Consider the following 27,247-nt stretch of genomic DNA (forward strand, 5'->3'; position numbering starts at 1 on the left):
TTGGTGGCACATTAGATAGAACTCTCCTCTGTAACATCCCCCGCTTCTCCTCCACCTCCCCCAGCCACGCAGGGACCTCCAGACAGACTCCCACTAGGGATTCTTTTCCCTTGTCAACTCCACAGAAACTAGAGTGTTCCCACTGCAGGTCAGGCTGAAGCTGCAGAGACCCGGTCCCTGCCCTGATGAAGCCCTGAGGTGGTGGAGGAGAGAGCCATTCCAGTCACGCGCTTGCGGAATCGCAGGCGCGGATGAGGACCGGTGCGTGGGACTAAAGAGCAGATCCGTGGAATGGGGAGGGGCACGGGGGCTGGTTTCCGGTGTCCTCAGCATCCCGCCGAGTGTCCATTTGATGCTAAATAGGATGGAAAGTCAGAGAAGAACTAAGGATGGAACAAAGGCAGCAACAAGAATTGTGAGAAGGACTGCTTTCCTTCTTGTATTTTGAGCTTGCTTCCTTGGGACCTAGAGAACCTTATCTTGGGGCCATGAGAAATGAGAGGCCTTTGAGACAGGAGCTGGGAAGCAGTTGGGGCGACGAGGAGTTTCATTACCAGGCAGTCTGATTCAATCAGATGCCCCAGGCGAGGGACTCAGTGTCCCCATCCACAGATGGTGGTGGCCTGAGCGGCTCTTTTGCAGAAAGACTGACCAAGAACTCAAGGCATTTGGCTACTTTGGTCCTTGTTTCTGTAAAACATGAAGGAATCTCTGTAATCTGAAGTGCATTTGTCATCTAATTTTCCTCCTAATGACATTGTAAAACATGTCTTCCTATCTGCCTTCCTTCTAAGGTCTGTTTAGACAAGTCACGCCTCTGACTGCATGGGCTAGGAAAGGAGCATTTGGTAGATCCTTTGTAAGAGTCAGATTTGCACATGTGCCAGTATATTAGTGGTGCAGTGGCTAGGGAGAAAATTAACCAAACTTGGCTCTGATTTCTTACTCTTGAAGTATAATTCTTATTTTGTTGTTTTGATTCTCTTTCCTTTTTCTATTTTTAAAGGTAAGTCTCCCCCACCCCTCAAATAACCACCCATCTATTCTAAGAGCTAGAGACTGAGTGTTCTCAAACCAGCCATGAGTCAGTGACAACCTTTTACTCTTATAAATAGAAACATAAACTCTGTTCCTGCATGCACTTCATAGGCTGTCCCTCTAGCACTTTCCTCCACAGCCAAGGAGTGTGCTTCTGAGTCAGCAGTCAGCTGCTGTGGGATGGAACTCGCAGGCCATTGCCGGTGGCAGAGATCGCACTGACATGCGGAGAGCTGGCCTCACCTCTTCTCATCTCTCCTCAGGCTCCTCACTTCCCTTGTCCCTTCCTTCCACACCTTGACTTTTCAGTCCTCAGGATTTCTGGCACCTTCCGGCCAGGTTTCCTGGTATGTAGGCTCCTGCGCTTATGAGTGTTGATTTTCCCTGGCTAGTGGGACGTACAGCACATGGGGGTGGTCCAGGAGAGGCCCGGAGGAGCACGACTTGGGTTTGACGTTCAGGAATGAGGGCATGAGGGCGATGGTGGGAGTGGTCCTTCTGCTGTCTGCCCAGCTGCTCTTAGCGTGAACCCAGTGCCGGGTAGTCCCCAGGCTGCACGAGGCTGTCCCGCCAGCAGAGCTACAGAACAGACACTGGAGTGTCTTCTGCTACGGCCACTTGGCTTGCAGAGGGGGAAAGCTGAGGCAGCCCGAGGGAATTGGTCTTGTGTAGTCTTACCTCGGGTGCCTGTCACATTGTTCCAGGAACCAGCTTCCCTCTACTTATCTGTTGTCATTAGTGACCTGCAGGTGGAACTCTCTTACACTGGGCACTTACTCCCTGTCTGCCTCTTGCAAGCAGGCTCTCTGCAGCTGTCCGGGAGCGGCTGGAACCTGTTCATTTGAAAGTGTTTTGCATCAGCAGAAGGATTGGGGGCCAGTTATTAATGAAGGTGTTCATCTGTGGTGAGGTTTGGTTTGAGCAAGTGCTCAGCTCTTTGGAAGTAAATGTTTGTTTCAAACAGGGTGGGCTACAGCCAACCAAGGGGGTGTTAGCCCACACATCAGAATTCTTCTTTGAAAATAAATGCCGAGACTCTTTTAGGGTGGGGTGAGACAGGGGAAAGGCCTTTAGAAACGCATGTCGCAGGATCTTGAGCGTGTTGGTGTCAGCTAGAACACGGTGGTGCCTCGGGCTCCAGATCCTGGCAGGGAGTGGAAGGTGGCTGCTGCTGTTTAGGAACAAAGAAAAATCATTTTCTTTCTTGACGAGAGGCAGAGAGATCAGAGCCGGTGTGTTCAAAGCTTTCTAAACACTGTGACTCTGGTGGAGTTCGGGAGAGCTGTGCATACAGGTGGGGCACGCAGGGGCAGGAGCGCTGTCTGCTGGCCTCACGAGCAAAGCAAATAAAGCCGCAGAGGCCCCGACGGGCAACACCCGGGACCGTTGTTTCTAGTCGTGGGTTGTTACCCTTTCTTCTGCTTCTGGGTGAGCATGTTTGGTTTTCTCTGCCACTTACAAGCCGTCTTTTGACTACCTGCAGTTTCTAGGATAAGCATTGACTTGTAAGAAGAAGAATGGGCTCTTTTTAGAAACTTTATTTATCTTGCTGCTTAGCGCTACCTAGAATAAACTTTTATTTAGGGGAAACTGAAGGTTAGTTCCAGTTAATTCCATTTCTTGTTGGACTCTTGGCCACGTGGCTGTTGGGACAAGCTGTTGTTCAACAGTGTGCATAGGAGGGGTTGTTGAGTTAGTGATGTATTTGAGATGAGAAGCCAAGTCAGTGTGTTTCAGGTAAAGAATTAGCATCTTCACCTCGGCCTCCACAGAACAAGTGCTGTGTCTGTTGACACAGAAAACACAAGAGGAAAGTGGCAGTTCCTGGTATTTAGGTATTGCCTTCTCTCAGGAAACCACCCACACCTCCAGTTGGTTCAGTTCAACCTTATAATACGTGGTAAAGTGTGGAAAGAAGCAGAATCTTATTCCCGCTTCCCAAGGGGGCTTCTCCCGCCTGTAAGAGCTTCAGGATGGGACGTGGGGCTCTTCCAGGCCTGGGGAGGCAAGCAGAGGGTCTCATCAGCACATAGTTTGGTGGCTCCCTTTGCCCTGGGCTGGTTCACTAAACAGTGGGTCACTTCTCGCTTCCACCCCTCCTCCCCCAACACAGTAGATCAGCAGCTCCCTTCCTCCATCCCCTGCCATCTCCACGAGCAGGTCCTCTTTAAAGCAGAGCTCTGGCGCAACCCTGTTTGTCACCCGGCGGGAAGTCGCCTGGAGCCCCGGGCGTGAGCCCTGTGGCTGGGAGGGTTTTCCCACACTGAACGCCGGGCGTCCACTCTCACCTCATCTAACGCGAGGGAGAACTGAGGCCGAGTGGGGCAGCCCGGGCCCGGCGCGCGTGGACCCAGGGCCGAGGTGCTGCTCGTCTTGTTGCCCTGCCCTGCTTCTCTGCTCGCCCTGTTCCAGCCTCTGGCCCTTTGCCTCCCGCCCCCAGCAACAGTTCTCCGTAGTGATGACAAGTAAGCGTGGTACAGACCCAAGGCAGGGAGTGGGTGAAGGAGCGCATGCGGGGCCCCTCCCTTCTTGAAGCTTCTCCCAGCAAATGTAGGCTGGTAGGTGCTGGAGGTTTTTGATAAGTGGGAGGTATAGACAGCATCATTACTGCTGTCAGGTTTCTTTGTGGGCAAAATGGAATGGCTGTAAAATCCTCCTACCTGCCACGTGCCGTCTGCATGGCAGGACTTCAGCCCCTAAACGCCGACCTTGGCTCTGCTCTCAGACCTCTCCGCTGCGCCTCAGAAGCTCTTCAGAGTGCTCGTCCTTGGCTGCCAGCCCCTCCCTCGCTGAGTCCAGGTCTCCCCCGGAGCCCAGGGCTCCCCCGTGTCATCTGACCAGCCTTCACAGGTCAGCTACCACCTGTGTGCTGTGCCCCCCGAGCCGACTCAGCCGACTGCCTGGTGAGCCCCTCCACTGAGGCAGCTCAGCTGTAACAGGGTACCCGCCACAGATGAGGGCTTCTGTTTGTAATCCCTCGGCCTGGGCTCACCACTCACTCCACGGGAGACATCCCTGACCCTTTCGTCTGTAAGAGTCCCTTGCAGGCCTTCCAGTTTACTTCCTTTTCCACGTCCTGTGCTTCCTGCCTGCCTGGCGGACACTAATTCATCCTGAAACCCTCAGCTGTCGTCCCTCAGAGGCTCATCCTGGATGAGGGTCCCTCCCCCATGATGTAGGCGCTCTTCCCCTGTGTTCCCACATCCCTTGAGCCTCTCTCTGACACTTAGCAGGGCACATCTAAGCTTCTATTCACCCGCTAAACTGTAAGAGCCTTGAAAGCAACCGCAGTCTTCCTCATTTCTCCATCCGCGGTGTCTCAGACGGTGCCTGGAGTCTAGAGGACCGGCAGCTTATTACGCTTGTGTAACGAACGCCTGCAACACTTAGGAAGTGCACTCTGGAAAGAGTTATGTCTCCTAGAAAACGTTTCTAGATGCAGCTTTGGATTTGCTAACCGTTCCTCTTTCTTTCTTTATTAGATTAACGTGACGGCGTCAGGTGGATCAACAGCCCCCCCACTGCCCCATTTGTCAGGGGCCTGAGAGTGGGGAGACATGGAGGAACGTAAGAACGAGGCGACGAATCGGGCTCACATCCTCTTTGACCGGTTCGTGCAGGCCACCACTTGCAAGGGGACCCTCAAGGCCTTCCAAGAGCTCTGCGACCACCTGGAACTGAAGCCTAAGGACCACCGCTCCTTTTACCACAAGCTCAAGTCCAAGCTCAACTACTGGAGAGCCAAGGCCCTCTGGGCAAAGCTGGACAAGCGGGGCAGCCACAAAGACTACAAGAAGGGAAAGGCGTGCACTAACACTAAGGTAGGGGCGGCCGCCCAGGCCCTGGGCACTGACCCAAGGACTCAGCTGGAGAAGGAGAGAGCATTGGGTGGAGGTAGCCTGGTGAGGACAAGGCTGCTTAGGCCACAGCCTAGGGAGGCCGTCAAGCTCACACTGCGGCAGAACTTTGTGGATCCACTACCTGTGTTCGTTCATTCGACTGTTCTGTGTGCCCCATTCTTATCCCGTGGATTCACATAGGAACATTCGGGGTGTCAGCTACTGAGAACAACCCTGAAGTCAAACACCGTAGGAGTTGTTTGATTTTGCTGAGATTCTAGTTGAATCTCAGACTGTTAGGAGGATGTAGGCCTCTGAGCAAAGAGGTAGCCAGGCCCTGTCAGTGTCCTGTCTGACCGTGGCAGCCTGGTGCTGGGCAAAGTCATTGTTCCAGACTCAGCCTCTGGTAAGGTGTAGAGTATTTGCCAATTTGGGGATTTTCTTCCCACAGGCTTCAGACCTCTTTTCATCCATTTTCCAGAGGTCTATCTTGATAAGCAAGGGCTTTGTAAACTAAAGTATTTCTTTTGCTTTCTTCACAATCGAGAGAAATAGAGTTTCCATGAAACGGGTAGGCCTGGGGAAAGATCCGAGATGCGCAGTCACCTGTGCAGGGGGAGGCGTGGGGAGAGGAGAAAGGTAATACATTCCTGCTCTTCTCCTTAGTAAGAGCACTTTCTGTGAGAAGTTCGGAAAAGCTAGCAGGGAAATGAAGTTGCAGATGACTTTATGACTGTTGTTACTGTCCTTTCAGGAGCCTTAACTTGCCCTGTGTTGGTTTGCATTTGGGTAGATATTCATCCACAAAATGCAAGTAATTCAAGTGCGCTCTAGAGTTTTTATATATATATATATATAAATTTATTTATTTATTTTTGGCTGCATTGGAGGGGCTTCCCTGGTGGTACGGGGGTTAAGAATCTGCCTGCCAGTGCAAGGGACATGGGTTTGAGCACTGGTCCGGGAAGATCCCACATGCCGCGGAGCAACTAAGCCTGCGTGCCACAACTACTGAGCCTGCGCTCTAGAGCCCGCGAGCCACAACTACTGAAGCCCGCGCACCTAGAGCCCATGCTCCGCAACAAGAGAAGCCACCACAATGAGAAGCCCACGCACCACAACGAAGAGTAGCCCCCGCTCGCCGCAACTAGAGAAAGCCCATGCACAGCAACGAAGACCCAACACAGCCAAAATAAAAAATATAAAATATAAAAATATAAATAAATTAAAAATATAAAAATATAAATAAAAATTAAAAATATAAAATTAAATTAAAATTTAAATTAAAAATAAAAATTAAAAATATAAATAAATAAATTTATATGGAAAAAAATTTATATGGAATAAATAAATAAGTAAATTTATATGGAAAAAGAATAAAAGGATAAAAGGAATCGGAAGCCAGAAACAGTGCATGTCTTTCTTCTGAACGTGCATGCCAACTAGTTAAGATAAGTGTACAGTCTCACCCTGAGTACTTCTCTAGAATATGGATCTTCAAGATCATTTCCCTGGATTTTCAGTCTAAAGTTGGTGATTTTAGAATTCTTTTCTGCACATAAATCTTTGGCTCTTGAAAATTACCACCTGGGAGTCTCTCAAGTGGTAGGTCCATTCCAGGACCCTAAGATTGCTTGGCTGTGTATTTAATGATCTGTGCCTCCGTGGACAGAGATCTGCTTGACTTAGAAACCTTCCAGAAGGTTTTCTCCTGTTGTTGAGAGATGAGATGTGATCTTCATATTGTGTGTTGATGTGAGGACCCAGGTAATGTGATCTGCAGGTGCCTGAGTTTCTGTCCAGCACTTACAGTTAAGTCTTCTCCATCCAGAGCGCCCACAGCTTTTCTGTGAAGCCATTGCAGGCACTCAGCTCTGACCCGGATGGGTTTGAAGGTTTCTTGGTCATGGGGAGCATAGCCCTACTGGGGGGCTTTAGGGAATGGTGGTTATGCGCTCAAGAGGTGCTGCCTTCGCCCTGAAAGCAGCTGTGTTTTTCAGTGTCTCATCATTGGAGCTGGCCCCTGCGGTCTCCGCACAGCCATCGATTTATCCTTATTGGGAGCTAAGGTGGTCGTGATTGAGAAACGAGATGCCTTCTCCCGCAACAATGTCTTGCATCTCTGGCCATTCACCATACACGATCTGCGAGGCCTGGGTGCCAAGAAGTTCTACGGCAAGTTCTGTGCTGGAGCCATCGACCACATCAGTAAGTAAAATCAGTTCTCCTGTAGGATCCCACCGCTACCCTCTACTCATTTTTCAGGAGAAAGAGGCAGGCAGATTACCGGAGGAATTCGTACTCAGCAGCCCAGTGTGTGCTGACGTCCTTAGTATCTACTGTGTAGAAAACACACTCAGCTTGGAGTCAAAATACCTGCCCTCCAGTGGTTCTGTAACCTGAGATTCTTAACTACCAGTGTGTCTCCTATGAAATGAGTTTAGCTTAAGGAATTCTAACGTCCTGAGCGCTTACTGAGCACTGGCAGTGGGTGGGATAGGATTGGGGCCAGGCTAGGAAACAGACTGCCAGTTTGGGCTTTGACCCTCTGGTGGCTCTTAGTCCGATGGGAGAAGCACGAGGTATGCGGCTTGCTGTGATGTGCTAGGTGGGTACTCTCGTAATGTGAGAAAAAACACTCTGGGGATGGTCCTGGGGAGCCACAGTGGTGGAAGAAGCAGACTCCTAGTCTGGCTGTGAATGGCAAGTAGATAGCGGGATCCCTTTGCCCGAGTGATTCTCGTGAGGTCTGCAGCGTGGGGGGCTCCTGCTCTCCTCCTGTCCCCTCCAAGCTCAGCCTGGGCCTGTGCTCGAGGCAGTAGAAGTTAATGCAGACGGTGCTTTTGTTTTCATGCTGCTCTGAAAAGCGGTTCAGAACAGACTGTTGTCTACATTATGAAGTTGAAGTCTTGTCTGTTGATCACCATTAATGATTGCAGGACAGGCTTATCAAGGAACTGTTGTTCTGAGCTCCTCAGATGTGTCCTGTAAACATTCAGCTACTCAACCCTTTGCTCTTTGAAGCAGTTGTGCCAGTTTATCAGACGCTGGCCAGCAGATGCCACATTCCGCCGGCAGCAGAAGCACTCTGTGCATCTGTCGGGCTGTACTGGGTAGCAGCCGTCTGCAGGAATGAGATGCGCTAGCAGGGGATTTAACAAGTCTTTGGGAGTGTGACGTGGAAGGGTGGAAAGTGGGGGAGATAGCCGAGACGGCTGCGTGGAGGACTAGCACGTATTCCTAGCACATTGGTCACAGCCTGTAGGCAGTCGGTGTTAACAGAGGACCGAGGTCAGTGTGTCAGCGGACTTGTCTGCCTTGTGTGTGGCAGGATTTGTCTTGGAGCTGAGAGGGTCCCACATCAGGGCCCAGACTTTCTCTCAGTGTACCTGGGGCCGTCCGTGTCTGGCACCTGGGAACTACTCATTGGACACTGAACAAATAAATAAGTCTCACTATGATAATGAGCAAGATTTTCAATCATTTTGAGCCTTAGTTTCTGCAGCCGTAGACCAGTGGTGGGAGGGGGAATGGTAAGAGACTAAGGCTGGTTTCAGGGATCCCCTCTCAGCGGTAAGAGTGTGTGAAGATCAGTGAGGGAACAGGCTGAGAGAGAGATGCCGTGGGCAATTCAGGAAGCAGGGCAGCCCTTTGTATCCAGTTGGAAGCACCCCTGGGGGTGCCTATCTTCTGCCTCCTGTGGTGAGTCCTGTCAGCATCGTAGGTGCTGCTCGGTCACTGTGGCTCTGTGTCAGGGAGGATGGAAGGGAGAGTCTCCTTCTGTCTCAGAGCTTTTGAGAGGTAGGCCTGCGTGTCTCTCTAGAACGTCTCTTGCACTGAGTTGTATTTGCCCTTGAGAAAGAAAGGAAGACGCTATGGAGCATGGCTCGGAAAAGCCGCCTGCTGTAGGTGGCTTTGAGCATCTGGATAAACTCTGCGTTGGTGGACGGGGGGACCGGGGCAGTGATGCTGACTGGTCCTCTCCCCCCCGGTGGGCCCTCACTCCTGTAATCTTCCTGTTCACCCAGGTATCCGTCAGCTTCAACTAATACTTTTGAAAGTAGCATTGATCCTAGGCATTGAAATCCATGTCAACGTGGAATTCCAAGGACTTGTGGAGCCTCCTGAGGACCAAGAAAATGAACGTGAGTGAACAAATGAAGGAGGGATAAAAGGGCCTTGAAGAGGTGAGGAGAGATGAGATCCAGGGAGAAGAGAGGAATCTGAGGGTTGTTTTCAGAGCTAGTTAAAGGAGTGTCTCCATTTGCACAGCCTGTGCCTTTGGAGGGACTTTTGACTAATGAGGAGGCCTCTGACATAGTATTAGACATTACAGGTGCTTGGATTCGTTATAGGAAGTCGTGTGGTGGGGACGTTCCTTTGTGAGCCTTCCTCGAGGCTTCTTTCTTTGGTTTGTACCCCATGCTTTTACGCCTGGTGTGTTTTTGGCGTGGGGTTTTGTGCAGTCTGCCCACCTGGGTACCTAGAGATGTCTTAGATGTATGAATGGGTCTGGGTGATAACCTTCATTTTGACTTTTCGTCCACAGGGATAGGTTGGCGGGCCCTGGTGCACCCCAAAACCCATCCTGTATCAGAATATGAATTTGAAGTGATCATTGGAGGGGATGGCCGCAGGAACACCTTGGAAGGTACGGGCAATGCTCCTCTCTCCTTCACCTGCTTCATGTGGAGGAACCCTGCCAAGAGCTTGTGTCTTCAGAGGCCCCACTCCTGAGAATCCTCACGCGTGCGCTGCCTAGGCTGGGTGAACGGCAGGCCCCATCTTCGCCCCGCCAGCTGGTACTGGGCCACTTCCCCAGGGCACAGGGAGACAAGCCACCCGTGAGCAGGGAACATTGCAGGATTAAACCTAAGTTATTAAAGCAGACGGCATCCCTTTTTATGAAACGGAAGCCCTCGTACTGAGTACTCTTCTGGTCCGTCAGATTTCCAGCGGTGTGTTAGTTGTGGGTGACTTTGACGTCTTTCCTGGATTGTTACAGTCTTTGGGAGGTAAACACCTTATTTCCAGGTAGAGGAGAGCTGCCCTAAAATCTTCCCATTGATTCCCATCCCCCATATTCCCTAATGTCTTCCTCAGCACCCCTCCTGTGTGACATGATCTTCCTTCTTTAGCCAGCTTTTGCCACCTCTGAAAATTTCTTTCCTTCCAGGATTTCGTCGGAAAGAATTTCGTGGCAAACTGGCCATTGCCATTACAGCAAATTTTATTAACCGAAATACAACAGCAGAAGCCAAAGTGGAAGAGATCAGTGGTGTGGCTTTTATATTCAACCAGAAATTTTTCCAGGAACTGAGGGAAGCCACAGGTTGGTGTCAATGCCTCCACAGCAAAAAGGATAGAATTTAAATACCGCTTATGATCTTTCTCTTGGAGGGTTTGGTGGGGGGGTCATCGGTGTTACTGCTGTGTTGTTTGCCCCTCTGCTCCTTCTTCACTCCCGTGCTTCGTTCTGAGCGTGTGCTTTCTGTGTCTCCGTCTCCTACTCTGGTGTCCTTTGTCCTCATTGCAGGGATGGGCTGCTCCTCCAGCCCTTCCCCCTGCCCGGCTCTGCACGGTGGTGCCTGACGCCGTCGGCTGTTGGAGGGGAGCTCTGGTTTGTTGAGAACCTGACTCTAGGTGTTGAGTGTGTCTTCTTTTTCCTGAGTTTGTTTGGCTTTGAAGTAAACCACGTGCTAGATAGAAATGAGGTTGTTGTATGATAGCTTGTGAATAGATGGATTCACTTAGACATTTTGCTGCAACAAAAATGTGTGGCAAATTCCACTTACCTGTTTTCTGAAAGAACATGGTTTCTTCCCCTTGCATCTGTTTTTCAGGTTAATCGACTTAAAGAGCCAGTAGTGCACTCTGTACTTCCAGGCGTCCAGTTGTCTGTCCTGCCCGTGAGAGTCTAGGAGATTCCCCTGTTGCCCTGACGAGCATCGGAGAGGTTTAACCTGAGAACTGACTCAAACCCTCTTACTAGAGGTTAACCTCTCCTTTCTTCCCATCCTCGTGTTTCTGCTTCCGATTGATTGCTGTTGCTAGGATAACAGGGTGTCGGGTGAATGCAGAGTAGTGTGAGGATAACCAGAGCTCCCCCCTTTTCGTGAACAAATATGCAGGAAGTGAGGATCAGGCTCAGGTGCCTTTTTTATTTTCTCTTTCCCTGTCTGGAGTTCCACAACCCTGGTCTCTGTGGGCCAGTACAGTCTCTCTGGCTGCCCTAACCCACCTTCATCTCAGCAGACCCTTACGTGCACGTTTGTTCTCTGTTGGCAGGGATCGATTTGGAGAACATCGTCTACTACAAAGATGACACACACTATTTTGTTATGACAGCCAAAAAGCAGAGTTTACTGGACAAAGGGGTGATACTGCATGTGAGTCACGGATTTCTTTTAAACCTCTTTTTATGTTGTACTGGGTCATGTGATTACCAAGAGAAAGAATTTTATTGTCTGATGAGTTTTTTCCTGCAAGGGGATGAAAATGAGTGCCTCACTCGTCTCCTGGGACCATGTACTTTGTACTCCTCTGATGTTTTTTAGTTTAACTTTTTAAAAAATCTTTTATTATGGAAAATTTCAAGCGTGAACAAAAGTGGAGAGACTTGTGTGATGAACCCCAATGTGCCTGTTATCCAGCATTAGCAGTTGTCAGCACGTGGCCAGCACTGTCCCAGGAGTAGCCCAGCCCACTCCCCACTCCCACTTCGGGCTGTGCAAAGCAAATCTCAGATAGCATTTCATGCATAAATATTCATTTTAATTTCAGGTGATTCTGTTTGTGGTTATGGTGAGTTCCATATGTGACCGATTATTGGTTGGTTAATAGGTCATCTTTTGGGAGGGGGTTATAGAGGGAAGGGAGTTAGACCAAGAAGCAAAAACTGGTGTTTGTGGGAGCCTGAGAACGGTTCTGGTTTTACTGCAGGTACGGTTACAGTGCCTGGATCGGGCTATATTTGGACCTCTTTATGGGCTGACAGTGAGGGCTCTTGTTCACCCAGAGCCAGGGCCAGCTAAGCCTTTTTTCCAGATGACTAATTGTATGACATTCCCTGAGATGATGATCAGAATATGGACTCAGAGAACCACAGGCTCCTTAAGGATGGCTCCTTAAGGAGAGTTTCTTAAGTCTTGCTTGGTCTTGTTGGTCTGGATTTGAGAATTACTGTCCCTGTGTGATGAGTGGAGAGAAGAGGCACCAGATGCGGTGATTCAGGCCTGTGCAGTTCCCAGCGCAGACTGGCGGCTGAATTTCAGGGTGTCCTTTGTCTTTGCAGCATGATGATGAGTCGGGTGACTTCAGTCTGAGTTATGGTGCTGCCTTGTCTGCAGGCGGTGCTGGGGAGCTGGGAGCTCGTGGGCCTCGTGTCTGTGTCTCAGCCCCGTGGCCCTTTATGCGTGTGAGGAGAACAGGACAGAGCAGTGGGCACAGCCCATTCTGCCAAAAGCATGAGCAAGATATATTTGGCTGGATGCTTTATCAGTAAGAAATAGCCGGTGAACCCCTGGTACGCCTTGGGACTAAGCTAAGACTTGGAGCCCACGGTTGCCACTTACTAAGTGTTGAACAAACAGTTTCCGGGACCAACCTGAGTATTTGTGTTTGGCTTTTACATCTGGTAGTGCCAGCGGAAAGTATCATCAGGGGCACTTGGAAAGCTTAGGTCCCACTTGAGAAGAAAGACTTGACTCAGTGTGCCAGGAGCCTCCAAAACAGAAAAGGAGTTTCTCGATCCTTTCTGTGGAAAGCCCTTTTTCTCTCATCATTGTTTTTCTTTGTTGGTGGATTACTGTGGGGCCTTTCAGAATCTTGTGTATTGTTTTGAAAACTTCTGTTCCATTTTCAGTGGGTTTCTTCCCGGCCCCCAGGACTCCTATTGCCCCCACCTCCTCATCCCTCTGGCACTGAAGCTTTAAGGTTCTTCCTTTGGGTTCGATGAGCTATGCAAGGTTGAGTGCCCCGTGTAGGTCCAGCTGTTGCCCAGAAGACGGTGATTGCTGATAGCAGCCTGAACTATGAATGCTTTTCAGTTTACAGAGCACCATCACATTAAATCATTGTATTTGGTATTCAGAGCAACTCCGTGAGGTGGAGTGGACTAGACTGAAGAAGCAGTGACTTGTTCCAAGTAAATGGAAAAGCGAGGGCTCTGTTTCTAGGCGGCAAAACCTGTGTTCCTTTAGAAACAGCCTCCCCCCTTTTCTTTTGAGTTTGCATAGAAGACTGCTTTTGGAACAGGGAGGGGAAGGCTGCAGAACTAGGTTCCGTCTGGCACGCGCAGCGTGGCTGTGGCCGGCGGGCTCTTGTGCCCCTGCCTGGGCGTTTCCATCGAGCCTCTTCTCCCTCTGGAGACAGGACTACGCCGACACGGAGCTCCTGCTCTCCCGGGAGAATGTGGACCAGGAGGCCCTGCTGAGCTATGCCCGGGAGGCGGCCGACTTCTCCACCCAGCAGCAGCTGCCCTCCCTGGACTTCGCCATCAACCACTACGGGCAGCCTGATGTGGCCATGTTCGACTTCACGTGCATGTACGCCTCCGAGAACGCGGCCCTGGTGCGGGAGCACAGTGGCCACCAGCTGCTGGTGGCCCTGGTAGGGGACAGCCTTCTGGAGGTGAGTGCTGAGCAGCAGGAGGTGGCAGTTCAGGTTGGAGGCCTGGCGAGGGGGCATCGCACTGAGGGGCAGCTCTGGGGCCCCAGCTGGGGAGCAAGTGTCTACGCCGCCACGCGGTCTAGTGTACAGGGGAGGGCCCCAGGCCACGGGGAGCCCAGGCTTGCCACTGTGGGTGGCAGTTCCGCAGGCTTTGTGACTTGCCCATCTGCAGGTTGTGAAGTAGGGAAGGGAAGGGCAGGGTACAGCTGCTCTTCAACAGCAAACTCTTTCTCTCCTCCTTAGTTTAGTTTCCCTCTTTTAAAAGGTAATTCAGGTTAATTCTTTGTTTTCTGTTTCTGTAGCCTTTTTGGCCAATGGGAACAGGAATAGCCCGGGGCTTTCTAGCTGCTATGGACTCGGCCTGGATGGTGCGCAGTTGGTCTCTGGGAAGGAGCCCCTTGGAAGTCCTGGCAGAGAGGTAACCGGAGGGGCGTCCTTCCGCGGTGACACAGGAGGGTCAGTGGTTTTCTCCTCAGGCAGAGTTCAGGTTTCTCTTTCCTTCTTCATTAATGATGTTTTTATGTTTAGGAGAGGGAAGGCAAGATAGGTATTCATAAAATCATAGAAACCTAAAGATTATATAATCTAAGTGATGTTCTCTTATCCCTTTCAAATCAAATTTGTTACTGATGAGTGGTATCTGAATCTTTGTGTAACATTGAAGGACACTCTCTGATTCCTTTGTGTCAGCTACATGAACAAATAAATTTCTATTGGCCAAAAGATTCATTCGGTTTTTTCCCTAAGATGGCTCTAGTAGCACTTAGTTGTCTTTAACTTCATTCGAAACAATTTTGTTAGATTGTATGTGACAGCTGTCATATCAGCCTGCATTTTAAAAAAGACTTACTGGGACTTCCCTGGTGGCGCAGTGGTTAAGAATTCGCCTGCCAGTGCAGGGGACACAGGTTCGAGCCCTGGTCCGGGAAGATCACACATGCCACAGAGCAACTAAGCCCGTGCACCACAGCTACTGAGCCTGCACTGTAGAGCCCTCGAGCCACAACTACTGAGCCCGCGTGCCACAACTACTGAAGCCCGTGCACCTAGAGCCCGTGCTCCACAACAAGAGAAGCCACCACAATGAGAAGCTCACACACTGCAATGAAGAGTAGACCCTGCTCGCCAGAACTAGAGAAAGCCTGCGTGCAGCAACGAAGACCCAGCGCAGCCAAAAATAAATAAGTAAATAAAATAAAATTTAAAAATTAAAAAAAAAGACATCAAAATTGGTGAATTTTTGTGTAGCCATTTTAATATTGAAGATGGAAGAAAAAAAGCAACATTTTCAGCATATTATGCTTTATCATTTCGAGAAAGGTAAAAACACAACTGAAACACAAAAAAAGATTTGTGCAGTGTATGGAGAAGGTGCTGTGACGGATTGAACATGTCAAAGGTGGTTTGCAAAGTTTTGTGCTGGAGATTTCTCGCTGGACGATGCTCCACGGTTGGATAGACCAGTTGAAGTTGATAGTGATCAAATCGAGACATTAATTGAGAACAATCAACGTTACACCACGAGGGAGATAGCCAACATACTCAAAGTATCCAAATCAAGCGTTGAAAATCATCTGCACCAGCTTGGTTATGTTAATCGCTTTGATGTTTGGGTTCCACATAAGTTAAGCGAAAAAAACCTTCTTGACCATATTTCCTCATGTGATTCTCTACTTAAACGTAGCAAAAAATTCCGTTTTTAAAACAAGTTGTGACAGACGATGAGAAGTGGATATTGTCCCATAATGTGGAACGGAAGAGATCGTGGGGCAAGCGAAATGAACCACCACCAACCACACCAAAGGCCAGTCTTCATCCAAAGAAAGTGATGTTGTGTAAATGGTGGGATTGGAAGGGAGTCCTCTATTATGAGCTCCTTCTGGAAAACCCAACGATTAATTCCAACAAGTACTGCTCCCAGTTAGACCAACTGAAAGTGGCACTCGACAAAAAGCGTCTGGAATTAGTCAACAGAAAACGCATACGCTTCCATCAGGATAACGCAAGACCACATGTTTCTTTGATGGCCAGGCAAAAACTGTTACAGCTTGGCTGGGAAGTTCTGATTCATCTGCTATGTTCACTAGACATTGCACCTTTGGATTTCCATTTATTTTGGTCTTTACGAAATTCTCTTAATGGAAAAAATTTCAGTTCCCTGGAAGACTGTAAAAGCCACCTGGAACAGTTGTTTGCTCAAAAAGATAAAAAGTTTTGGGAAGATGGAATTATGAAGTTGTCTGAAAAATGGCAGAAGGTAGTGGAACAAAAGGGTAAATACGTTGTTCAGTAAAGTTCTTGGTGAAAATGAAAAATGTGTCTTTAGTTTTTACTTAAAAACCGAAGGCACTTTTTGGCCAACCCAATACATGAAAATAGTGCATTTAATCTTCCTGTCCTTAAACTAGAGAGACTTGTACTAATGAAATCAGTGTGGTAGCAAGGGATGTACTAACATAAGAGAAGAAATTAAAAGTGACTTCGAATCCAAAGGGAAACAACAAAGTGCTTGTGAACATTGACTCTCAACGGTCAGGTATTGTGAAGCAGATAATTGCAGATGAGGTGAGGTCTCGGATTTGCTTGCTAATAAAGAAAAAATGCCTTGACCAGAACTAGAGAAAGAGGATTTGCTGGATGAAATTAGTGGTCGATACCATTTTTTAAGTCTGTTACCTAAGGTACTCTGGGTAAATTTGGTGGCAAGTTTTTTTCATCAGTGATTTTCTTAAAAATTAAACATTGGCCTACTTGCTAAAACAGCGCAGCAGTAAAGTAGAGTGAGGCTTGGCTCCCTGCCCACAGCAGTGGACTTGCCCTTCTCCTTGGCCCCTAACAGTCTGGTGCTGGTGGGATCATTGAGATGGTGGGGATGGGAAGCCAGGGCTGATGGGGGGTTGGAGGCAACCCGTCAAGGAGGAGGACTTGTCCCACCCTGGACTGTCAGAAAATAGAAATATTATCAAAGGAGAGGGAGGTGCTTCTGGTGCCGTCACCGCTCTGAGCGCACTGCTGTTCGTCGTTGCAGGGAAAGCATTTATAGGTTGCTGCCTCAGACCACCCCCGAGAATGTGAGCAAGAACTTCAGCCAGTACAGCATAGACCCCGTCACCAGATACCCCAACATGAACGTCAGCTTCCTCCGGCCAAGCCAGGTAAGCGCCCCTGGCCTGTCATCCGTGTCCCGGCCACGGTCAGGACCAGTCAGACGCCGTGAATACTGGCGCACCCAGCGTTCCTTCACAATCCAAGCAGACGTCTTCCTCAGTTGGCTGAGGGAGGCATCTGCTGTCAGCAGACTGACCAGCTGGGGCAGCGGGTTGTCTGGTGACCGGAGGGCTCTGTCCCATCTCCTGGTTCCCGTGGACGGTGCAGGAGCTCAGCCCTCGTTCTCTAGTCAGGACGTGCAGCAAGCACCTGCGTCACTGCCACCGGTCACCGTGACCCGGGGGCCACCGCTCACCTTCCCTGAACTTGTTTCCCCATCTGTACCATGGAGGTCACCATCCTTGCTGCTCCCAGGATCGTTGTGCAGGCAGACAGCACGGGTCACTTGAGAGAACTTGGAAAGATAAGGCCCTCTGCAAGTAAAAGATACTGCCGGCCAACTCAGAATGTCTAAAGCCTTGTTACTGCACTGAGAGTGACATTTTACAAAGCATAGTAACCCCAGGGAGCCCAACAATGCTGAGAAAGCAGCCCATTCAACGCATTTGCCTGTGTTCTAGAGTAATTTTTTATTCACTTTACATCCAGGCCTCTGTGTTTGTGGGGGAAACCCGCTTTCACTGGGCGGCAGTAATGGCCCAGCAGAGACTGTGCGAGGGCCCTCCGTGGCTGTCTCTGGGCACAGGTTCTTACAGTTCACGTGCATTTGTGTGTACGTGACCCACCGTATCCCAGAAAGGATTAAGGTTGGCGTTATACCTTCTGACTACACTTTCCCCAGCCTTCCACTTCAGTCAGTGTGATCTCAGTAGGGAATTTGTTACTTGGTATGTGATTTTCCTTCTTTACGACTTGTAAACTTCCTGCCAGGTGCGCCATCTGTATGATACTGGAGAAACAAAAGATATTCATCTGGAGATGGAGAACCTCGTGAATTCCCGAACTACCCCAAAACTGGCCCGCAATGGTGAGTCCTGGTGATGGCCTTTCCGCCGTCGAGAGCGTTCTGTGTAATCGGGTGAGCTCTTGGTGTGCACAGTACCGGCTCTCACGTACATGGTTCTCACCGGAGGTGGTTTGCCCCCAGGGGACGTTTGGTCGTGTCTGGAGACATTTTTGGGTGTCAGGACTGGGGGTGTTGCTACTGCTCTGCCCCCAGTGGTACACAAGTCAGCCCCACGGCGAAGGATCAACTGCCTAAAGCAGCAGTGCTGTCGAGGCTGGGAAACCTGGTCTAAGGCGTCACGAGGGTGTAAAGAGAAATCGGATTCGGCGCTGTTGAGAGGGCAGGGGGTGGCGGACTTGGGAGCACACACGCAGACCAAGGTTTTGAGGGAAGGCTTTACAGAAGAAGCAGTGGCCTCTTAGCTGAGGACCACGACGGCTGCAGGACACAGTGATGGAGGCGGAGCCTGTGCTGTGCAGGCCCCTGAAGAGTTCTTTAAAAGGAGAGTGACCGGCCAGCTGCAGGTGAGCTGGGACAGAGAAGGGCAACAGGGCAGAGCAGGTAGTTTAGAAGTGCGCCAGTGGTCAGGCTGGCCGGTCCGGTGTTGATGCCGCGGATGAGAAGGGAGACCACGTCCGGTCCAGCTGTGCCCGTCCGTGAAGCATGTGGCTTGACAGCATACGTAGCGTCTCTGAACTTGGGTTTCTGTGTGTGCAAAGTGGGGGTAACCATGCCCACCTCATGCTGGCTGCGAGGACTCGGCGTGTTGGGGTGTTCGCTGCAGCACCTGGCGTGCAGCGGGGCGTCAGAAGTGGCTGCCGAGAGCATTAAGGAGCCAGAAGCACTGGCAGAGTCTGAACAAGGACTCGGGGCTGAGAAGATTTGAGCTCTGTCACGGGCATTTTGAATTTGACGTGCTGTTGAGATGTCAAGGCAGATGTGACCACCAGCAGGCAGCTGGAAACATTTTCATCTTCCTCCACTGGGGTGTCATCTCCTTGAAAGCAGAGAGTGTGTCTTTTATTTATTTATATATGGCAGCACCGCACGGCTCGCGGGATCTTAGTTCCCCGACCACAGATTGAACCTGGGCCCTTGGCAGTGAGAGCGCGGAGTCCTAACCACTGGACCGCCAGGGAAGTGCCCAGAGAGTGTGTCTTTGTTCAGTGTTATTCTAGAGCCTGGAATATTGAAGTCGTCCAGTACGTATTGGATCAGTGGATACACAGACTTGGGAGACATCTGAATAAAGTGAATTTCTGAAGCCAGGAGACTTATGAGGATGACACCAGCAGTAGTTCTCTGTGTCATTTCAGGATACATTTTCCCTGAAAGACTGAAGTGAAACGGGATTTTTAGATATGCAGTTTTAATTTTGTTATGTTCACAAATTTATGTACAAATGGCTTAGTATAAGGTTAAGTGTTTTCAGCTGCTTAAGGTAAGGAACAGACTTTCTTGGACACAAATCGGAGTTCACAGATTCTTCTAAATGTTCTATATCAGAGCTCTTCTGATGTGATCATGAAAAACGGTTTTTTATAAAGGCTCTTCGTGTTTTAGAAGACACATCAGTGACTGGAAAACGTCCCAGTATGTGTGTCTATGTGTTGAGTTTTTCAAGACGTGACCACTTGTCATACTGAGTGCCAAGCCTGGCCTGATCTGGCATCCTTGGCCTTGCCTGTGTGGTCCTGCAAAGTTTCTTCACTTGGCAGATTGCTCGGTACCTTGGAAAGTGTGAGAGTAAGTGTTTAACGTGCTGCTAGGTGGAATGGAACGTTTCTTCTCGGGTGCTCCCAATGTTACTTTGAAGGGAAGGCGTTTCCTCCGCCACCTGCCAGACAACCCTCCAGGGAAATCTTAGAGCCATCACGTGTGAGGGTGACAGCTCAGCAGGTGGCACCCTTCCCTCTATGTCCCTGTCCTGGAGAGTGGCTGGGACCCTGGGCTTCAGCGTGAGAGGATCCACAGCACCCACTTGTGATCTCTCATTCTCTTGGGGCATGGATGTTGACCTCAGAGTCTGGATAAATTGGTAGTTTCTTGTCTACCATAAATTCCATGGGAATTCCCTGGCAGTCCAGTGGTTAGGACTCTGCAATTTCATTGCTGTGGGCCCGGGTTTGATCCCTGGTCGGGGAACTAAGATTCCACAAGCCGCGCCGCACAGCCAAAAAAAAAAAAAATTAAATTAAATTCCACTCTTATGATGCCAGTTAAATAACTTCTTACTTTTGAAAACCAGTGACGACTATTTTGTCCTTGCCTTCAGTATTTTTTCAACCTGGTTATGTGGATTCTCTATCAAAGCTACCAAGTGACCACACTTCCAATAATAACGTTGTTGTTTTAGAGTCTGTGGCTCGTTCCAGCAAACTGCTGGGTTGGTGCCAGCGGCAGACAGATGGCTACGCTGGGGTGAACGTGACGGACCTCACCATGTCGTGGAAGAGCGGCCTGGCCCTGTGTGCCATCATCCACAGATACCGCCCTGATCTGATGTGAGTCCAGACTCTTCTTCATCTGTATTCCCGCAGGACTTGCGAGTGCCCTGCTTCCGAGCGGCCAAACTCTGTACCTTTTCCTAGAACGAGATACAGATATAAGATACTTCTTCTGGAAGTCAGTCACTAATTTTGATTTATAGTTATATTTAAAGCTGTGTCTGTTAGGCATTATGTAGCTCAATTCAGGAATGATTAGCTGTTTGTAAAGTCTCAGCACTCAAAAGGTGGAAAACTGGTTATAACACCCCCTGGACCTGTTAACATCACACGAAGGAAAACTCTGTTTCTTGGCCCCAGGCTGAGCTCTGCGTTCGGCCAGCTCTCTGTCCAGTGCTGCTGGTCACGAGGAAAGCCTGGCCGGAGTGTGGGCTGAAGGCACGTGTGTTACTACCAGCAGAGCACGTCCTCCATTCACCGGGGCTTGTCGGCATTGTCTCTGGTCTCTTGCACTTTTTGCAAGCATGCTCTGTTAGGCCTGTAACACTCAGGTGGCCTTTTGCACCTGTGCGGTGACATCTCCTCTTTTGGTCATTCTGTACTCACCTAAATGCAGACTAGTATGACAGAATGACCCAGGTCAGCTGTGGTGACCGGTGCACCCAGATCTCCCCGTAGGCATTCGTTACTGTGGAAGCCAAACAAGAAGATTCAGAAACGAGCAGAGCACATGGCATTATTTTGGCTGCCTGTCCTTTCATCATTAGGTCCACTTACGGGCCCATTTTTGTGTACTTGTTTTGTTCTAATGATTACTTAAGGAATCCTGAAAGACCTGGCTCTTTTTTATGTTAATAAAAGAAAGGAGCCTCACCTAGTGCTTAGGAGTGGAGGTGCTGACGTGCTTGATAAGCGGAAGTGACCTCTGTGCCCCTGTCCCTTATTTAGCTCATGCCGAGACTGGTGAAAATTAAGTTGAAGTAGGGCTTATTGACCCCTCCGGGGGGCAGGGGGCAGCCTGAGAACGACGACAGTGGATGACACAGAAGTGCTCAGGAGAAGGGCCAGGCAAGTCAGCCCTAGTCCAGAGGGAGGGCAGGACAGAAGGGGGAGGGCAGGACAGAGTCCCTGAAGGGAGCCTGGCGCGGAGGGGACACGCTCCTGTGGGAATGGACCGAAGGCTGCCGGGGGCCCGGGCGTTTCCTCCTGACGGTGCACAGAGCCGTGAGTAGCTAATTTGGCACCGTTCAGGCTGCTGTGACGTCACTCAGGATGAGGCGCCCATAGTTTAGTAGGCTTAATATACAGAGAGAAGGAGTTTAAAAAATGAAAAACGGTTGCAGAGTCAGCAGGTTAACACAAAATAAGGCCTGCCCAGTTAATCTGAAATCACCTAAAGAAGGATGCTGTCAGTCTTTACTTGATTGAATAGCAAGAAGCCTGAAACCCAGTGGGAAATGTTTGTTAATCTAAATACTTAGGAAAACTCAGGAAATTTAGCAGTGGAGAAATCTTTTGAGGAAAGTTTTGGAATTTCCCTTTGAATTAGAGGGGAAGGCTGAGTAAGATTCACCAGAGCTGATTTAGTACATCAACAGCTTGTCAGCTCCAAAGGACACAGGGGGTGATGGTTCCAAGCCTTTAGACACAGCCTGATCCAAATAGGACCTTTATTGTTATTGAGCATAAGTTTAATACATGCAGACCATACGCGGGGCACAGGAGAAACATAACAAAAACAATTCCTTTTCTTGAGCTTACATTTTAGTAAGAACTTTATGTTACTGATAAAATGTTATGTTTTCCGGGCTTCCCTGGTGGCTCAGTGGTTGAGAATCTGCCTGCTAATGCAGGAGACACGGGTTCGAGCCCTGGTCTGGGAAGATCCCACATGCCGCGGAGCAACTAGGCCCGTGAGCCGCAACTACTGAGCCTGCGCGTCTGGAGCCCGTGCTCCGCAACAAGAGAGGCTGCGATAGTGAGAGGCCCGCGCACCACGATGAAGAGTGGCCCCCGCTTGCCGCAACTGGAGAGAGCCCTCGCACAGAAACGAAGACCCAACACAGCCATAAATAAATAAATAAATAAATAAAATTAAAAAGTGTTTAAAAAAAAAATGTTATGTTTTCCAACTTTTCCCCTCTTTTCTCTTATGGGTAGATTGTTAATCCTTTCTTCTCCCTGAGGATGATTTGCATTTCGTTAGTAAAAGGAGGGAGACAGAAGTGAGACAGGTTTGCTCTCCGATTTCAGTGAGGCCTGCGCCCTGGATTTTAGCTGAGAGACCAAGAAATAATGATGACTCTGTGATACCGTGTTTTCTGGTCTGGGGACAAGCAGCCCATCTTGACACGTTTTCCTTGTCCTGTTTCTCAGAGATTTTGATTCTTTGGATGAGCAAAATGTGGAGAAGAATAACCAGCTGGCCTTTGATATTGCTGAGAAGGAGCTGGGCATTTCTCCCATCATGACAGGCAGAGAGATGGCCTCGGTGGGGGAGCCGGACAAGCTGTCCATGGTGATGTACCTGACCCAGTTCTACGAGATGTTCAGGGACTCGCTCCCCTCCCGAGGTAAGGGCCCCCCGGGTGCTGCCGTGCGGCTCCCCTGCCTCTCCTTCCCCCGTGCCCCTTCTTCCAGCAGACCCGCTTCTCTGCGCTGTTGTCAGCCCCGTGTTCTGACCCAGCTCTTGCTCAGCAGACCTGCAGTTGTGGAGGCCGTGAGCATTCCCGTCTAGAGCCTTGTCCTTGACTCCACCACCCTCGTTCCCTTTCTCTCAGAACCAGACTTTTTGAAAAGGTGCTTTTGCTGTGGCCTGGACTTCGTCACTGCCTAATCTTGTGACACTTTGCAACCCGGCCAAAACTGTTGTCCGTGGTCGTGAAGAATCACCAGATGCATATTCTTCCCTCCTCTCTCACCTCTCAGACACCCGTCTGTTCTGCGTTGTTCGGCACTTGGAATGACGTCCTTTCTCTTGAAATTCTCTCTTTCTCTTGGCTTCTGTGATCCCGGACTATACTTGCTTCGTTCTCTTTCTTCTGTAACTGTTCCTTCTCTGGCTTCTCTTTCTTCTCCTACCTTTTAGTGTTTCCAGACATCTTCCCTTGACCCTCAGGCTATCAGAAAACAGACTGAGTCAGCGTCATGATGCTTACAAGTGTTGACCATGGTACCTGACCTGGTTTACATCCCATTTCCTCCACCTAAAGTCACTAAACTTCCCTGTGCCTCAGTTTCCCCATCTGTAAAGTGGGGATAACATGTACATGGCTAGATTGTAATACACTAAGAAGAGTGTTTGGCGAATGGAAGCACTTAAACAAATGTTAGCAATGTATTATTAGTTTCAATTATTATTTCAACACTACTATTGTTACGAATAAAACATTGGAACCCACAGAGTTTAGGTACCATTCTCCAGTGCTTCTAGCCCATGTACTTGTAGGTATCTGTAGACATCTGTGGCTTTCTCTCATTAGAGATGCAGTTCTTACAACAGAGATGCACAACTCTGACATCAACAAGCACACCCTGAACCCGTGACCCGAGTCCTGTCTCCTCCCCCCGACACCCCTCCCTTTCTCTCCCGACCTGAACTTTTCATCTTGAAGTGAGGCTTCGGCACTGTGTTGTAACCAGCAAGCACAGGCAGATTGCAGCGTCTGAAAAGCGAAAGTGGAGGTTTTTGTGACTGAAGTGGATTGGGGCAAGCGTTGGTTTTGTTTGTATGGATGGAGAAGAGAAGGCCCAGCGTCCAGGGCTCCGTGTGCATTTTCTCTGTGGAGTTCCTGCCAGGTTCAGAGCGCATGAACCCTCAGAGCTTCCTGAGGTTCTGAGAGCCTCCTGCGAGGAGGTGCCCTCAGGGCTGTCCTTGGACACTGCTTGTTTCTGCCCACAGATGCCTTGGACCTGAATGCTGAGGAGAGGGCCGTCCTGGTAGCCAGCACTAAATCCCCCATCTCCTTCCTGAGCAAGCTGGGGCAGACCATTTCTCGGAAGCGCTCTCCCAAGGTCAGTGGAAGGGTTTTTCCTCCAGCTGCAGAACTAATGGCACAGTGCAGTGGCTAGAGGAATGCGGTTTCCCTCTGCTCTTGGTGCAGGACAAAAAGGAAAAGGACTTGGACGGTGCTGGGAAGAGGAGAAAGACCAGCCAGTCGGAAGAGGTGAGAAATATCTGGAATTTGCCAGAATGAATGTACTGAATTGCCCTCCTTGGCTGAAACGCTTAATTCCCAAATCGGTATTGCTAGATCTTTTCAGTTCACTCTTTGTGAGAATTGTTGTGCACAGATGCTTTCTGTGGCCTTTTGCCTTTGTTTAGTTTTTTGGAGAGCATCCAGGGAACACACACATGTGCTCTGGGCCTTCCTGTCTCTTTGGAATCCCATATGTGGCGAAGGGCAGCAGCTTTCCTGGGATGTGACCACACCAGCAAGAGCCCGAGTACCTCTTCATACTGCCCCTGCGCCCGAGGCCATCTTGAGATTAGAACCTTGAGGAGAGCCACTGAGCTCGACCTAAAGCGGGACCAGCCGCTGTGCCAGGCCCTGAGGTGTGGGCAGGGGCTCCTCTAACCGAGGCTGGCTCTCGATACCCCTGTTCACCAGGAGGACGCGCCCCGGGGCTACAGAGGAGGAAGGCCTACGCTGGTGAGCACACTGAGCGACCGGAGGGTGGACGTGGCCCTTGGCAACCAGAACAAGGTGAAGTACATGGCGACCCAGCTGCTGGCCAAGTTTGAGGAGAACGCACCTGCGCAGGCCACGGGCGTGAGGAGACAGGTAAGCCCGGCTCACACCTCGCCTGCCCGGACCTGGGCTGGCCACAGAGGAAGGGGGGTTAGTGAGTGAGACGGGGAACTTCCCGGTCCTGAGGGCTCAGGGCTCGAGACTGGCGTCTGCGTGGGACAGGGACGAGGGTTCCTGTCCTCACCAGCCAGGCCCACCCGAGGATCTTTAAAACGGGGTGTCCAGATCTGTGTACGTAGGTGTGTGTTCACGTACATGCATACGTAAGTAATGTAAGAGGTACCTGCTTACTGAGGAAAATGCTGGAAAGTGTAATTAAGGCCCCTATAATTCTGTTAATATTTTGCCATGTTTCTTTCTGGTCTTTTTTTAGTGCATTCTTGTTTTCATGGTTGAGGTCATTCTTAACGTACACTTTCCTGTTCTGCTTTCTTCATGTAACTTTGGGCATATTTCCATGTTCCAAACTCTTTATAAGCCTGTTCCAAAGTGTGTGCTCCATGCTTTTCTTAACTCTTCCTCTGGTGCTGGATGTTTAGTTGGTTCTCATCTTTGATGAAGGGCACAGAGGTAGACACTCTTATGTGTTGCACATGGTTTTCCTACACTGTCCTTGAACTAGGTCACGAGTGTGAGCGCTGTAAAGGTTCTCCGTGGACTGTCCTGACTCCGGAGTCCTGCTGAGGGCTGGACTGCCATGTCTGTTAGGTCTCGTCTCTCCTCTTGCTTGTGTAAAAGTCACTAAGGCTTCTCAAGAGGAGGTACAGGCATTGTGAGATCCACACTGAACGTTTCTTCCAAAACTCCTGGTGCGGGGAGCGCCTCTTCATCTTGGCCACGTGCGCCAGCCCTTGTTCCTGTGGACCAGGGGCCAGGCCGACCACCATCACTAACTTCTCACATCTAGTGCTTGGTTAGATCCTCACGCTCCAGGCGTTCGTGCCGAGGTCCACAGAGAACGTGCAGGCTTGACTGTGAACGTGTGAGGCGGCTGGGCGGCTGTAGCAGCCCAGGTTCCGTCCTCCTCAGCAAGGCTGGGGTGCTCTCCACTGGAGGAAGTGTTCCCGCACTCATTTTGAGTGGAAAGATTCATTTTCCAAGCCAGAATTAATAGTTTAGGCTCAGAGCATTGAGTGTGGGAAAAGGATAATCAGAATTACAGCTTCTGTTTGCCTTTTCTTTTGCATTTGGCTTCACCCGAGTTGGGGGGAATAGAGGATTTTCCTTTGTAAGTGTAACTTCCTAGAACTAATTCCGTGCACCCTCCTTCAGTTCATAGATGCGTGTCTGTCCTCCGTGAGAACCATTTTTGTGTCTGCTACCTTAATGTTTTTTTGTTTTTTTTTTTTGTCTCTGTGTCCTGTCCCCTACCCAATACTTGGCCTGTGTGTCACAGCCGACACAAGAGCGTGGGCTCAGCCAGCCGTCCTGCTGCCTGCCTGAGCAGGGTCGCCCTGCTCCCGCCCCCCAGTGGAAACAGGTAAAGGAACTGCCCAGGGACCAGAATGGGTGCTGGGCCTTCCCACCTGCTCCTCCTCCGAGCCAGCCGGGTGGGGCCTGCACCGTAGAAGCCTAGGTCACGGGGGTAGGGGTCTCTGTGCGCATTTGAGTGGCGACTCTGGGGGAAAGTTCAACAGACAGTACTGATAGTATTGCATGACTTGTTTAACTCCTTGGGATTTGGGAAACCAGTGAAAAGGGTGGGCTGTTAAATTAGTGTTGAAACTAGCTGAAGCTATGTGGTACCTGTGTTCAGGTACTTAGCCTTTGGGGTTTTGCTGTTATAACCTTTGTCCCAAGTTGACCTTTGGCTGGAATGCGTCCACGTGACCCCTGGAGGACAATCCCGAGTTTCTAGAGCTTGGGGCTCGGGGCAGTGGTCTTGTGTTAAACAGGAAAATGTTATCCAAGAAATAGTCTCAAACTGGTTTTTTCCTTGTTTCAGATCATGGACAGAGATGATCATGGGCGTTTTCTCAGTGTTTTGTCCACATTTAAAATACCCTTTTTGGAGATTTTCACTAAAGTTTCTGCAGGATCTCCTGTAAAGCTGCTTCTCCTACATAGTATAGAGTGGGGTGGAAAGAAAGAGGGACTGGCGCCTGGCGGGTAACAGGAAACCCGCCAGAGCGATGGCCCTCTGCTCTGTTCCCCCCACGTCACAGCCGTGAGTGCGGCCTGGGTTTGCTGTCTCGTGGTTTGGAATCGCTGAGGACTGGGGTTCTGAGCAGTCAGAGGGGCTGACCCTGATTCCCTCCTGTGCTGGGAGGTGCTGGGGAGTGGTGAGTTAGATTTCAGTTGAATTACACTCAGGGCAGAATGTTTCTTTCTAACTTTTCTTCTGATAATATGCATGTTAAGGCAGGGCCTGTGAGGCTGAGGTGGAAG

General features: G+C 50.0%; 1 protein-coding gene across 27 annotated transcripts in view; it reads left to right on the forward strand.

The window, feature by feature from the left end:
• The window catches only part of MICAL3 (microtubule associated monooxygenase, calponin and LIM domain containing 3), a 176,124-nt gene that overhangs the window by 71,144 nt on the left and 77,733 nt on the right, over positions 1-27,247 (forward strand). For 23 of the 27 annotated variants that reach the window (XM_082350068.1, XM_082350056.1, XM_082350045.1 and 20 more), the window contains 16 exons: positions 4,521-4,859; positions 6,878-7,085; positions 8,906-9,022; positions 9,427-9,528; positions 10,054-10,209; positions 11,166-11,266; positions 13,251-13,508; positions 13,850-13,965; positions 16,576-16,702; positions 17,586-17,682; positions 20,018-20,165; positions 22,485-22,681; positions 24,010-24,122; positions 24,212-24,274; positions 24,719-24,892; positions 26,256-26,339. In XM_082350068.1, the coding sequence (XP_082206194.1) occupies positions 4,596-4,859; positions 6,878-7,085; positions 8,906-9,022; positions 9,427-9,528; positions 10,054-10,209; positions 11,166-11,266; positions 13,251-13,508; positions 13,850-13,965; positions 16,576-16,702; positions 17,586-17,682; positions 20,018-20,165; positions 22,485-22,681; positions 24,010-24,122; positions 24,212-24,274; positions 24,719-24,892; positions 26,256-26,339 (2,325 nt within the window). In that variant the 5' untranslated portion in view covers positions 4,521-4,595. Of the gene's footprint in view, positions 1-4,520; positions 4,860-6,877; positions 7,086-8,905; positions 9,023-9,426; positions 9,529-10,053; positions 10,210-11,165; positions 11,267-13,250; positions 13,509-13,849; positions 13,966-16,575; positions 16,703-17,585; positions 17,683-20,017; positions 20,166-21,961; positions 22,232-22,484; positions 22,682-24,009; positions 24,123-24,211; positions 24,275-24,718; positions 24,893-26,255; positions 26,340-27,247 lie in introns of those variants that run through there. The other 4 variants (XM_082350055.1, XM_082350057.1, XM_082350062.1 and 1 more) reach the window with 2 other exon arrangements.

The sequence above is a fragment of the Balaenoptera borealis genome (assembly GCF_965194805.1).
Source record: "Balaenoptera borealis genome assembly, chromosome: 13".
Classification (NCBI taxonomy): domain Eukaryota; kingdom Metazoa; phylum Chordata; class Mammalia; order Artiodactyla; family Balaenopteridae; genus Balaenoptera; species Balaenoptera borealis.